The sequence below is a fragment of the Dipodomys ordii genome, unplaced genomic scaffold, assembly GCF_000151885.1.
Source record: "Dipodomys ordii isolate 6190 unplaced genomic scaffold, Dord_2.0 Scaffold52, whole genome shotgun sequence".
In the NCBI taxonomy this organism is placed as follows: domain Eukaryota; kingdom Metazoa; phylum Chordata; class Mammalia; order Rodentia; family Heteromyidae; genus Dipodomys; species Dipodomys ordii.
Window position 1 is genome coordinate 5224571 of NW_012267268.1, and position 15274 is coordinate 5239844.

At 36.9% G+C, this 15274-nt stretch overlaps 1 protein-coding gene across 1 annotated transcript in view; it reads left to right on the forward strand.

Annotated features, from left to right (window-relative positions):
- Ptpn4 (protein tyrosine phosphatase, non-receptor type 4 (megakaryocyte)) overlaps positions 1–15274 on the forward strand; it is a 139556-nt gene that overhangs the window by 53815 nt on the left and 70467 nt on the right. Inside the window, exons 3-5 of the mRNA XM_013020668.1 lie at positions 2975–3082; positions 14320–14362; positions 14461–14539. Coding sequence (XP_012876122.1) covers positions 2975–3082; positions 14320–14362; positions 14461–14539 — 230 coding nt within the window. The remainder of the gene's footprint in view (positions 1–2974; positions 3083–14319; positions 14363–14460; positions 14540–15274) is intronic.

A 15274-nucleotide genomic window follows, 5' to 3' on the forward strand; every position in this document is an offset into this window, starting at 1 on the left:
TGAGACTTGAAAAGAATCAAAACAGGAAATTTTAAAATATTGACATATCAGGGCTACATCCAAAGCCCTGCTATAGAATGTAATAGTTTAGAAGCTCTTAACATTTTTTGTTTTATTTTTCAATTGTTTTTAGATAATATTTGAGTCAAATGTAGTTTAAGAAATGGTACAGAAGGAGACTGTGTATGTATCCTTCACCCTGTTTTCCCCAATGGGAACATATCAATCACCTAATAACACAATACAATATAATAATACAATATTCTGGTCTCATTCATGTGAGCATATATTAAACACATCTCAGTAGTTTTATAAAAGCAATGTTAGGTCTCTTCAGTTTAGTCAGTGTGAGAGAAGGTGGGAGAGGTAAGTTGTATCAGTGTAAAAAAAATATTTACAGGTAGGCACACAGACAGTCACATTGAGAAGCACTGTTGGAAGCATGCACTTCCCTTTATCTGTCAAATAGTCTTTTTTTTTTTTTTTTGGGTCCAGTCGTGGGGCCTGAACTCTGGGCTAGGGCGCTGTCCCTCAGCTCTTCAGCTCAAGGCTAGTGCTCTACCACTTGAGCTACAACGCCACTTCTGGCTTTTTTCTTTTTGCTTATGTGGTGCTGAGGAATCGAACCCAGGGCCTCAGGCATGCAAGGCAAGCACTCTACCACTGAGCCACCTTCCCAGCCCTCAAATAGTCATTTGATCCAGTTCTGGTCAATAAGAAATGATGGGAAACTCTGAACATTGTCATATATGGAATTGATAAGCTAATTTTGCCAAAATCCAAGACAAATAGTACTGGAATGCAAGATTGAAAGAAGGAAGGATACTTTGTTCTTTATTATGTCTCATTTGCTAAAATTGCTAGTTCTGGACTCTGTTGTATCTCTATACTTTTCATATTATAAAACGTATGTGTCCTGGGCTGGGAAGTTGACTCAGTGGTAGAGCGCTGGCCTTACATGCATGAGGCTCTGGGTTCGATTCCTCAGCAACACATAAGCAGAAAAAAAAAAAGCCGGAACTGGTGCTGTGGCTCAAGTAGTAGAGTGCTAGCCTTGAGCTGAAGAGCTGAGGGACAGCATGTAGGCCCAGAGTTCAGGCCCCACGACTGGAACAAAAACATATGTGTCCATAATGTTGGAATCTGGCTGTAGCTGGAAGCCACCAAGATATTACAGTCAATGAGAAGAAAACTGGTAATAATATTTCACTATTTACTGTTTTGCTATTTACTTTTCTAATATTTGTTTAAATAATAGTGCAATAAACATTGATTTATATAGCTATTTCCCCCAACAATGGGGGAATGCCAGAAATGATCAGTATTATGTTATCTCCCTACATTAGTTTCTGTATTTGTAGTAATGGAGATTGGACTCAGGGTGAGGGCTCTATCACTTGAGCTCTCTTGAGATAGGGTCTCATTAACTTTGCTTAGTCTGGTATTGAACTCACAATCCTCCTGCATCCACCTCCTAAGACATCATGCCCAACATGCATGCAAGGCAAGCATTCTACCACTGAGCCACCTTCCCACCCCATGCCCAACATTGTTATCACTTATTTTATCTACCTACATATAGTGTTAGTAGTAATAAGTATTTTTAAATCTTTTTGGGTTTTTTTTTTTTTTGGGTCCAGTTTGTGGGGCCTGAACTCTGGGCCTGGGCGCTGTCCCTCAGCTCTTCAGCTCAAGGCTAGCGCTCTACCACAGCACCACTTCCGACTTTTTTCTTTTTGCTTATGTGGTGCTGAGGAATTGAACCCAGGGCCTCAGGCATGCAAGGTAAGTGCTCTACCACTGAGCCACCTTCCCAGCCCTAAATCTTAATCATTGTATTTTATTTTTATGATTTACTCATGACATTTCCTATTTTCCCATTTTCATTTATTATTGATGAACATATTCATTGTTTCTCTGTGTTTTCCTTTTTAGGAAATTATCAAATTATATCATGTTTTGTACATTTCAAAGTTATGAAATTTGTTAAGTTATAGGTACTGTTACTAAAACAAGGGGATAATAAATGATGGGGCTGGGAAGGTGGCTCAGTGGTAGAGCGCTTGCCTTGCATGCTTGAGGCCCTGGGTTCAATTCCTCAGCACCACATAAGCAAAAAAGAAAAAAACCGGAAGTGGCGCTGTGGCTCAAGGGGTAGAGCGCTAGCCTTGAGCTGAAGAGCTGAGGGACAGCACCCAGAGTTCAGGCCCCATGACCAGACTCCAAAAAAAAAAAAAAACATTAAAAAGTTCCCTAAGTACTTTTGTAATAAAAATATTAGGCCTTTTTCAGATTTGCTGCAAATTTTTTTTTTTAGATTTTTAGTTCCCTGTTGGTGGCATTGATTTACGGAAAATTATATTTCCAGTTGTATTTAGTCCAAGTATGAATAAAAAGCCTATGAGATGATACGGATGTATACAGAAGTTATTATGTCAACAATATGAAATAACCAAAATACCATGATACCCTGAAAGTAGGAAGTATTTTCAATCAAAGGTTTTTTTTTATATCTTCACGTATATTATGTATTTTTTGGCCAGTTTACTTTAAAAAATATTATATCAATGCCAGGCAATGATGACTCATACCTGAAATCCCAGTTACTCACAAGCTGAGATCAACGCTGAGATCAAAGGATCACAATTCAAAGCTAGTCCAGAGAGAAAAGTCAAAGAGGCTTCATTTCTAAAATTACCAGCAAAATGCAGGCTGGAAGTGTGGTTCAAGGAATAAAAGTACCAACAGAGCAAGAAAGCCAAGTGAATGTAGGAGCCTGAATTCAAACCCCTATCGTAGTAAAACAAATAAGCAAAAAACAAAGATTCGGTCACGTGTGAAGTCTTTACTCTCAGCTAAGTCATTGGTATAAAACTGCAATTATAGTTTCAATAAAAGAGGGCAAAAAAAAATTGAGCAGATTAAAAAATATACATAAAGCGTGTGGCTCAAAATAGATTAATTTTTCTTCCAGAAACACGATCAGGGGCAAGTTCTGTTGGATATAGTCTTCAAGCATCTTGATTTGACTGAACGAGACTATTTTGGATTACAGTTGGCTGATGATTCTACAGATAATCCAGTAAGTGTAAGCTATTTCTTTTGTTTTCATTTTAGTTTTTCTGTCTATAATATAATTTCCTTCCTTATATATAATGTTCATGATTTAAGAGTGGTGGATTTTTTTTGTTTTTTTTGTTTTTTTGTCAGTCGTGGCGCCTGAACTCTGAGTGTGGGTGCTGTCCCTCAGCTCTTCAGCTCAAGGCGATCACTCTACCACTTCAGCCACAGTGCCACTTCTGGCCTTTTCTGCTTATATGGCGATGAGGAATCGAACCCAGGGCCTCATGCATGCAAGGGAAGCACTCTACCACTGAGCCACCTTCCGAGCCCCAGTAGTTAAAAATTTTATCTGAAAAATTAGATGTTTGATGTTTCAATCCAAGTTACTAACGTTAGATATTCATAATTATGTCAGCCCCTAGAATCTAGTACCAGTTTAATTATCAGTATCAGACAACTGAAAATTAAGTTTAATTCATGCCTCTTAATCTAAAGAGAGAAATCTTTTAAGAGTTTCTAACCTCACTTCATTCTAAGTTTTTACTTATTCTTTAGATTCACAGTCATGGTTCTTTTGCTTGAGAATATCAGATCATAGAAATAGATGATAATGGGCTGGGAAGGTGGCTCAGTGGTAGAGCGCTTGCCTTGCATGCCTGAGGCCCTGGGTTCGATTCCTCAGCACCACGTAAGCAAAAAGAAAAAAGCTGGAGGTGGCTCTGTGGCTCAAGTGGTAGAGCGCTAGCCTTGAGCTGAAGAGCTGCGGGACAGCGCCCAGGCCCAGAGTTCAGGCCCCACGCGGACCAAAAAAAAAAAAAAAGAAATAGATGATAACATAATAGAAATGTTTGACAATTTAACATTTTAACGTACTCTGAAGAACTATACCATGTATACCCAATGTATGTAACTGTATTTCCTCTGTACATCACCTTTATAACAACAGTTTTCAAATTAAAATAAAAAAGACCAAAAAGAAAAAATACATACCATGGCCAGGCATTGGTAGCATACTCTTAGAATCTTCGCTGATACTCATAATGAGCTTTAAGATTTAAAAATTTTTCAGAAAAAAGTTTGTTTTTTTTTTTTGGGTCTGGTTGTGGGCTCTGAACTCTGGGCCTGGGCGCTGTCCCTCAGCTCTTCAGCTCAAGCCTAGAGCTCTACCACTTGAGCTACAGCGCCACTTCCTGTTTTCTGGTGGTTTATTGGAGATAGGAGTCTCACGGTCTTTCCTGCCCGGGCTGGCTTTGAACCTCGATCCTCAGATCTCAGCCTTCTGAGTAGCTAGGATTACAGGCGTGAGCCACCAGCGCCCGGCGCTTCTGGCTTTTTTTCTTTTTTGCTTATGTGGTGCTGAGGAATTGAACCCAGGGCCTCAGGCATGCAAGGCAAGCGCTCTACCACTGAGCCAACTTCCCAGCCTAAGAAAAAAGATTTTAAAACTTTGAATTAAAGGTAGATTAACAATTGGATGTTTGGGCCTAGGAATAAATCTCCTGTAAGACGTAAATATAATATGGTAAGGTATGAATAATTGGTGCACATATTTTATATATCACATATACATTCGTTTATAAGACTAGAGCTAAGGCTTGGAAGGTGGCTCAGTGGTAGAGTGCTTGCCTTGCATGCATGAAGCCCTAGGTTCAATTCCCCAGCACCACATAAGCAAAAAGGAAAAAAGCCGGAAGTGGTGCTGTGGCTCAAGTGGTAGAGTGCTAGCCTTGAGCTGAAGAGCTGAGGGACAACGCCCAGGCCCAAGACCAGATCCAAAAAAGAAAACAAGACTAGAGCTAATAATTTACTTGACATATAGACTTTGAAATTAATTTCATTGCACTTATAATTAAGAAACTAATAAAGCATGTAGCTTCATGTTTCTGTTTCATGCATAGCAAATATAGAATCATGGGTATATTTTTCTTTAAAGTCTTCTACAGTAAGGAATTCTAGTGCAACAATCAAAATTACTTAGAGCAAAGCTTTGACTTTCTGAAATTTCTCAATGTTTTGATTTATCATAGCTTTGGCTTTTGGTATAATTGTTGTTTCATTTTGTTGTGTTACGGTTTTTGTTCTTAGATGTTAGGAAGCATGCTATCTGGTAAGCTATGCCCACAGCTCTTTTTGCTTCTTAAACTCATTGTTAGGGGGAAGGGTGTCAATTTTCATTCTCCAGACTATGACAGGCTATTACAAAGGAATCTGAGATGTAGAGAAGTGCTTTAGAAAGAAATAGCAGCGAGGCTGGGAAGGTGGCTCAGTGGTAGAGTGCTTGCGTTGCATGCATGAGGTCCTGGGTTCAATTCCTCAGCGCCACATAAGCAGAAAAAATAAAGCCAGCAGTGGTGCTGTGGCTCAAGTGGTAGAGCACTGGCCTTGAGCTGAAGAGCTAATGGACAGTGTCCAGGCCCAGAGTTCAGGCCCCACTACTGACCCCCCCCCCCAAAAAAAAAAAGTAAAAAAACGAAACAGCAGCAGGTGCAAGAGACAGAAATGTTCTATTTGAGGAATTAAAATGGTTACTAAGTAAAGTTGTTTACACTTGTAGTCTCAGTAACTTTGGATGTGGAAATTAGAAGGATCATGGTTGTAGGCCATCTTCGGCCAAAAGTTAGTAAGCTTCCATTCAGCAAATATGCTGGGTATTGTGGTTTACATCTACAATCTCAACTATGATGTAGGCATACGTAGGATTATAGTCTAAGGCTTTCATGGTTTCAATGGCTCCAGTGGTAGAGCATTTGTCTAACAAGTGCCAGGATCAGAGTTCAAACCCCAGTACCACCAAAAGAACAAAAGTAAAAGTGAAGTAAAATTTTACTTTGGCTGGAAGATAGAGCAATAGAGGCATAAAAGATAGCATTTGAGCAACATATGAGATCATGAAGTGCTTTTTAATCCATAATAAAATTATATATACTTACATAGGACATAATTTATTCAACAAACATGAAATTTTTATTTTACATATATCTGATTTTAATGTAGTCTGTGACTAATAAAATTGAAAATTAAAGACAATTGGAAGATGGTTGGAATAATGCAGTTGCTATAAAAAATAATGTTTGCTTGTAGGAAATAGGGAAAAGTATGTGCTAAAGGTAATTAGGAGATAAAGTTATTAGAACTATGGTTCACCATTAGGTATGCCATTAGGTTAGGGGTGCTTTTTGTTTTTGTTTTCTTTTTTAAGTCAATGTAATTGAAGCATAATTTACATAGAATAAAATTCAACATCTACTCACAATGAAAACATCAACCAAAAGGAACCTTTTCTCTGAAAAAGGATGTCTGCTAAACATCCTGACAATGCATCTGTGAAATATAAAGTAGAACCACAAGGAAAAATCAATACACATTCACTAGAATGGTTAAAATGAAAAATTCTTTCAATATCAATATTGGCAATGGAGCAGCATCTTTGTAACAGGTGGTATGCACTTGTAATCTCATCACTTGGAAGGCTGAAGCAGGAGATTTGTGAGTTCAGGGATAGCCTGGGCTATGCATAACAAGTTTGAGGCCAGCCTGAGCAACAGTAGCAAGATCCTATTTCCTTCCCCCCAAAATGTTTGTACGAATTTAAAAAGATAAGCCACTTTGGAAAATAGTTTGGCAATTGCTTGTAAAATTAAATACAATGTTAATATGCCATGCAGAAATAACATTTTTGAAGATACTTAACCAAATGAAATGAGAACTTGTCATATAAAACCTTGTACATAAATGTTCAAGGTAGCTTTTTCTGTAATACTCCAAACATGAATTAACTTTTATGTCCATTAGCAAGGTAATGAAGAAAACTTGAAATGTATCTATATAGTAGAACAAGGAAACGACAAATAATATCAGAAGTTTGGGTAAATCTGTTGTCTGGAGATTGAAAACATTGCAAATGAACACAAGACATTTTAGGGTGAGAGAAATGTCTTATTCGTGATGTGATAGTTACCTGGCTTATACATTTCTTATGACTTAGACTGTACATTGAAAATATATGCATGTAATTTAGCTCTGTCCACAGTCTTTTGAAAGAGCAGTATCCTTTTGTTTAAAGTTCCAACTGCTCCTTTTTTATGAGTCTCTTATATCTTCATGTACATACATAGTTTGTCAGCTAGAATTGAGATAGCTTGTATGTGCTGGTTTTTCACTCTGAATATTTTGTGAATCCTGAAGTCCTGTCTAGTAAGCTAGTAAGCTAGACAGCTAGTAAGGCTGTCCTAAGCTTATATTTGAGTTTTCTTTCAGGCAAAAAACTGGTAATGTGAAAATCCCATCTATTGAGGTTTTTCAAGAATAGAATTTGTTTCTACATGCTTTGGGTTACTTTCCAGTGTCATACCCTGTATACACACAGACACACATAAAAATGAATGCCATTAGTTACCTGACATTTAGAAGATTTCTTAGAAGATTGAACCTTGACAAGGATTGGAGAGAGGGGGATCAAACTAGAGGAAACCCCAACAGAAGTAATTGAGAAGAAAGGGGGAGAGCGATTTGAGGAAACAATGGTCGAAAGCTCCCAAAATTTGAAGAAAAATATATTTATACAAATACAGGAGCTCACCAAGCTTCAAACAGGATTTTTTAAAAGTTGAGAAATGAGACAAACTTGAAAGCAGCAAGAGCAGTGTCTTAACACATACCATGGATCCTTAATAAAATAGGAACCTTTCAGAAGCAATGTGATGATAGATTAAAATGCTAAAAGAAAAAAAAAGCTGAAAATTCTGTATCCAGCAAAACTATTCTTCAAAAACGAGAACATTGTCAGGTGTTAACAGTGCAGGCTTTTAATACCAGCATTCAGGAGGCTGGAGGCAGTTCAAAGCTAGTCTGAGCTACATAGCCAGAGCCCATCTCACAGAAAACTTCATAAAGGAGAATTAAGATATCTCAGGTAGAACCTGAGGGAGTTCATTACCAATAGACCTGCTTTAAAACAAATGCTAGAGGTAAACCTTTCAAGTTGGAATGAAAAGACCCTAGACAGTAGATCCAGAGCCATAAAAAATACTGAGCTATCCCACAAAGTAAATACATGAACAGTTATAAAAGTATCATCATGATTTCAGTTTGTAACTTCATTTTTTATTTCCCATGGTATTCAAAAACGTGTAAAGAGGGCTTGGAAGGTGGCTGAATGGTAGAGTGCTTGCCTTGCATGCATGAGGCCCTGGGTTCCATTCCTCAGTACCACATGAGCAGAAAAAGCCAGAAGTGGTGCTGTGGCTCAAGTGGTAGAGTGCTAGCTTTAAGCTGAAGAGCTGAGGGATAGCGCCCAGGTTGAATTCAGGACCCAAGACTGACCAAAAAAAAAAAAAGTGCAAAGAAAATAATAATTATAAAACCTATGTTTAAGGGTATGTAATATGTAACTGTCACTTTGAACATTTACATATAGGGTTGTGGGAGGGGCTATGGAAAGATAGTTTATGGCTCTTTTTTTTTTTTGGTCTGTCATGGGACTTGAACTCTGGGCCTAGGCACTGTCTCTCAGCTCTTCAGCTCAATGTAAGCACTCTACCACTTGAGCCACAGTGCTACTTGCAGTTTTCTGGTAGTTTATTGGAGATAAGAGTCTCATGGACTTTCCTGCCTGGGCTGGCTTTGAACCTGATCCTCAGATCTCAGCCTCCTTATTAGCTAGGATTACAGGCGTGAGCCACCGGTGCCTGGCTAGTTTATGGCCTTTTTATTTTAGTTTTTTTGTTTGTTTGTTTGTGTTTTGGTACTAAGATTTGAACCCAGGGTCTTATACTTGCTAGGCAAATGCTCTTCCACTTAAGCCACACCCCAAGCCAATGACCAACTTTCAAGTGGTACTTTACCTTTGCTAAGCATGCCCTCTACTGCATGAGCTCTTCCTCCTGCCTTTTTTGTTCCATCCCTTTTACCAGAACTGCAACAAAACTCCTATTTAAAACTCTTCCTGCCTGGCAGGAAAGTCCATGAGACTTTTATCTCCAATTAACCACCAGAAAACCAGAAGTGAAACTGTAGCTCAAAGTAGTAGAATGCTAGCCTTGAACAAAAGAGTTTGAGGACAGCACCCAGGTCCTGAGTTCAAGCCCCAGGATTGACCAAAAAAACAAAACAAAACAAAATTCACTTCTCTCTGTAGAAGAGATGACAGGCACATACCACCACATCCATTTGTCTCTGTTGAGATGGAATCTCAAACTTTTTGCATGGGACAAGGAAGGGATAGCTAGTGGCCTGTGTCCTTGATCCTCCCCATCTCAGCTTCCTATGTAGCTGGGATGACAGGCATGAGCAACTACACTTGGCAAAGGAGTAGTTTTATGTGTAATTAAAGGTGATGTCAATTAAATGTAGATTGTCAAAATTTGCACATGCCATATAGCTATAGATATAGAAAGGTATAGCTATAGATATAGAAAGATAATTGCTGGGGGCTGGGAAGGTGGCTCAGTGGTAGAGCGCTTGCCTTGCATGTATGAGGCCCTGGGTTGGGTTCCTCAGCACCATATAAGCAAAAAGAAAAAAAAAATCCAGAAGTGGTGCTGTGGCTCAGGTGGTAGAGTGCTAGCCTTGAGCTGAAGAGCTGAGGGACAGCGCCCAGGCCCAGAATTCAGGCCTCACGACTGGACCCCCCCCCCAAAAAAAAGATAATTGCTACAGACTATATACAAAAGGAAAAAAATTACCACTAAACAAACACAAAGTAATAGAGGAAATGACAGACAAAAACAAAACAAAACCCTGTTATACAAAGAATATACTACCCAATCGGTCATTTAAATGTAAATGAATGGAATTCTTGAATCAAACATTGCATTCATGCAACAGAGAAAGGACAGCTTCAATAAATGGTGCAGGGAAAACAGGTTGTCTACTTGCAGTAGACTGAAACTGGATCTGTACCTCTCATTGTATTAAAAAATGAACTTCAATTGGGTCAAAGAGCTCAAAGTAAGACGAAACTAAATCTACTGCAGGAAATGTAGGGAAAACCCTGGAAGTTAGAGATACAAGTATGTATTTTTTTCTGAATAGCACTCCAGATGCCCAGAGGATGGGAGTGAGAATTGACAAATGGACTATGTTAATTTAACTAACTACCAGAACCAGAAAGTGACTCATAGAATGGATTAATATCCAAAATATAAAAAAGCTCAAAAAATTAAACAGAGAACAAATAATCCAATTAGTAAATTGGTAAGTGAACTGAACAGTTCTTAGAAGGAAAAATACAAATGACTAATAGATACATGAAGAAATGTTCGTATCTTTAGCAAAAGGAAACTTCAGTAAAAACTACTCTGAGTCTTATCTTAACCCCAGTCCAAATGGCAGCCACCAAAAAAGCAAACAACAAATGCCAGTGAGGATGGGGGGTTTAAAATATGAAGATATAAATGTTTCTTAGATGACAAACTGTCACAATGTTCTAAGTATTTTCATGATCCAATTTAGATGTATTAACTGTAAGTACATCCTCACTTTTTACATAATATTGAGATACTGAAAAATGTAGTGATAGAGTGGTTCCCAAGTTTTGCCATATTCAGTGCTTACCAGGGGAAAAACTTGTTGAGACTGATGGTGATGTTTGGGAGATATACTGATACAGAAGCAGCAAGCATGGTCAGTCTAAGATTCCACTTATTGATCTGTGGAAAGCAGTAAGCATTGTAAGTATTTTACATTGAGGAGAGAGCAGCCTAGTAAGGTAGAAATCCAATCTTGGCATTAATAATGAGAAGAGGGCTGGAAGCATGGCTCACATGATAGAGCACCTGCTTAGCAATCACAAGGTACTGGTTTTAAGCAGTACCACATAATAATGAAACAAAGTAACTTTTACATGTAAACTACATAGAAGGGGGTTTGGAATATTAGCAAAGTACTCAGTAAATACTAATATACAACCAAAAAGGACTAGTTTTCACTGGCATGATTATAAATGATATTGCATTGATGCAAAGAAACAATGAACAGTTTTGGAAATTAAAATATTGTTACAGTTTTTTTTAAAAGCTCACTAATCAGGATAGCATAGATATTACAGAAAACTAATGCTTTTGCATAGTAACATAATAAATACCAAGTTACATCAGACAAGTTCATAATCTTTTCAGATGGAACTTTTCTAGAAATTGAGGCCACATAGGGTGTTTGATCACTACATTTTGACAAATACAAGAATTAACTGTCCATATGAAATAGTATTATATAATATTCACTCAGTAGAGTTAGAAATTCATTTTGAGAAGAGTAGAAACATCCTTGTAAAGTACAAATTCCTACATGAATTCATAGTTAATAGTGAAGTAATATCACTTATTAATGTTAATATATTAGTATTTCCTGGCAAAATACACTTTAAATTCATATATTTTGCATCATAGACAGTCTATTCTAGGAGACAGCACAATAATCCAGTTGGTACAACAATTCTTGACGGAAGTATAATCTGCCCATTGGTGATTATATAATCTAAGTGTCCACATACAAAAGAACAAAGATGGAAATTTTAATGCTTGCTTTCATGAAGCAGTGAATGAGTTCTAGTGAGAAATTCCAAGACTTTAAGTCCCAGGACTGGCACCAAAAAAAAATAGAAAATCATATTGATGAGTTGTAAAGAAATTAGAACTGTTAAAAAAAAAAAAAAGAAGAAGCCGGGCGCTGGTGGCTCACGCCTGTAATCCTAGCTACTCAGGAGGCTGAGATCTGAGGATCATGGTTCAAAGCCAGCCCGGGCAGGAGAGACCGTGAGACTCCTATCTCCCTTAAACCACCAGAAAACCGGAAGTGGCGCTGTAGCTCAAGTGGTAGAGCACTCGCCTTGAGCTGAAGAGCTGAGGGACAGCGCCCAGGCCCAGAGTTCAAGCCCCACGGCCCACAAAAAAAGAAAAAAAGAAAAGAAATTACAGCTCTTACATATTAATGGAGGGACTATGGAATAAGGACATTGTAGAAATAATTTTGGAAATTCTTCAAACAGTGAAATGAACTTGACATGCACCCAAAAGAGTTGAAAACATGCATAAAAGAAAAACTTGTTCACAATAGAAAAAATAATTTTCACAGATATTCATAATAGGAATTTTTTTTAAAGAATGAGTTGTTACCTACCTTAATTTGAGTGAACTTTGAGAACATATGGGGTGACAGAAGAAACAAAAAGACCATCTATTTATATTAAATGTCCCAAATAAGTAAATCTATACAGACAGAAAGTTGCTTTCTAATTATGGAGGACTCTAAGGAAGAGCATAATAGATACAAGACTTATTTGGGAGTTTATAAGTAATATTCTTGAGTTGGAGAATGGCGGCAGTTGTAACAACATGATAAATAACAGAAAAGTACACCTGACAGTAGTGAATTTATGATATGTAAAATACATCTAAATGAAAAATATCATATAAAAATAATGCTAGGTCTGTGGAAATAGCATTTTACATATTGTTGAATATTACTAAGTTGTCCACCATTGAGAAGATACCGTTTTCACTCTTTTTTCAAGCTGCAAATAAAAGTACCTGTTTTTCTCATATTGTGTTGTGGTATATGATTTAAAAAATTTTTGGTCTTTACCTATTTACTATTGAAAGATAATGATCTAGGAAAGTATGTAATGTCTAAAACATAGGAAAGGAACCGGGGTGCTGGTGGCTCACGCCTGTAATTCTAGCTACTCAGGAGGCTGAGATCTGAGGATCGTGGTTCAAAGCCAGCCCGGGCAGGAAAATCCATGAGACTCTTATCTCCAATAAACCACCAGAAAACCGGAAGTGGCACACTGTGGCTCAAATGGTAGAGCACTTTCCTAGAGCTGAAGAGCTGAGGGACAGCACCCAGGGCCAGAGTTCAAGCCCCATGACTGACAAAAAAAAAAAAAAAAGATAGGAAAGGAGGGTGGTAGACATTTTTTTTTTGTTATTTATTTAAACACTACTTAAATTCCTTTAGCTTTGAACTTTGATTCTTATCCATTGTGTAAAGGTCTTTTTTCTTCCTGATGTGTAGGGTTTTAAGTTTTTTGTTTTTTAATTAATAGTATGTTTTTACTATGAATGTTATAGCAATGCTCCATTTTTGTGGAGCAACATAGCTAAAACTTAGGGATTTGAAAAAAAAAAAACTTAGGAATTTGAAGTAGAAGAGATCATTTAAGGCAAGCCTTTGTACCTCAGTACAGAGAAATTGTAAGGTTTTAAACAAAACAGTGGCATCAAGTTTATGTTTTCAAAGACCACACTTACACTTCTGGATGGAGAGATGAAGAGATTACTTAGAAAAGAAATTGAGAGAACAGAAAACAATCTATGGCCAGAGCCTAGACCAGTAGAAAGATTGAGAAAAACTGGTAAATTCTGGATATGTATAAAGGTAGAATTGGTGTGCAGATAATGGAGATGAGTCAGTAAAATATAATGGGACTTAGGAGTGTAGAGCACTTGGCTAGTATGCATTAGGCTCTCTCTAGTTTGATCTCAGCACTGCCACCCCTACCCCACTCCTCATATATATATATATATATATATATAATTTACTTTGCATGGACTCAAATATGGGTGGGTCAGTAGGAGTTAGATTTATAAGCAGTGACACATACACAACTATATAGTATTTTGAAAACACTACACTCAGTAGCTCATTTGTTTTGTTAATTTAAACTGAAACATGTTGATAATTGAAATATTTTCTAAATTCTGTTTTAATTTTTTGGAAATAGGCCTTAATGGACATTCAGAAGTACTGAGATTGCCTAAAATCCTCACACACAAACAGCCCTTTCCCTCACCTCCCAAACTAAACATTATCCCAGGGACTTAATTTTAAGGAATAAGGTAGAAATTGTAAAAATGTCTTGAAAAGTAAATTGTCAAGTCCTGTGATTAAAATTTTGTCTGCATGAATGTGTAAAGCTCAACATTTTATTTAATGAAAAGTGAAGAGAATTTGTAAAACTTGCCAGATAAAATACATTTACAGAAATTACTTATTACTTTTGAAGTAGAGGTTAGTACACATTGTATAACTGATGAGAAATAAAAAAAATATTTAAAGCTGGTACAAATACATTCAGTAAGTTCTCACATAATTTGTTATAATTGACATGAACATCATTGTCTATAATTTAATGGGTTTTCTTTCTACCTAGGATGTTTCCAAAATTCAGTTTTTAGTGCTAATCTTTAAAACAGATTTATAAGAACTGATATGTTAGTTATTCAGGGAAAATAGAAATCTGTCTTTATTTTTCAGAAGTGGCTGGATCCAAACAAACCAATAAGGAAGCAGCTAAAGAGTGAGCATACATATTTATTTGATGTTTTTAAAATGTGCCTTTTAAATACAAAGGACTAATATAAACTAATTAATTAGAACTACTTTTATTAATTTTAGGAGGATCTCCTTACAGTTTGAACTTTAGAGTCAAATTTTTTGTAAGTGACCCCAACAAGTTACAAGAAGAGTATACAAGGTGGGTTTTTGGAGCACGTTTCTCTGCAACACATTGTCAAAACACTAATAGTAAAATTTAAATTCAACTGTTTCTTCCTCTTTTGTAGTACTTGGGAGACTTTCTGGGCTTTAGAACCTCAGTATTTCCCCCATCTGGCCAGAGGCAGCCTCCTAAGCCATAGAAATGTTAATTTTTTTTTCTACTTGTGAACAGTGGTCAAAAAGCACTGCTATAATTAATTGAGATAATTAGATGACACTGAAAACTTTTCCAAGGCAAGGTGCATAAGTGAGAATTTTCAATTTTTTTATTGTAAATGCTTATTTTAATTGTTTTTTCTTTTTATTGAGAATATATGCTTTCTACAGCACATAAGTTATGTACGAGAATAGTGATCAGTAGGTACCTTTTAATTTTTTCTTATTTGTTTAAGGAAAACATACAGGACTTTATAAAGGATGTTTCAGGGCATTTACTAGCATATTCTGCCTTTATATGACCACTTTACTGCCCGTTGAAGTCTGATTTTATGTTCCTATCTAATTTTGTTGTCTCTGTAAATTTGGAAAAAGTACACAGAAACGATGTAGATGAGTGTTTTGATACTGTTCTTGAATATTAATGAAATGTTTAGGATTAAAAAGAAAAATGCTGGGGCTGGGAAGGTGGCTCAGTGGTAGAGCACTTGCCTTGCATGCTTGAGGCCCTGGGTTCAATTCCTCAGCACCACATAAGCAGAAAAAAAAAAAAAAA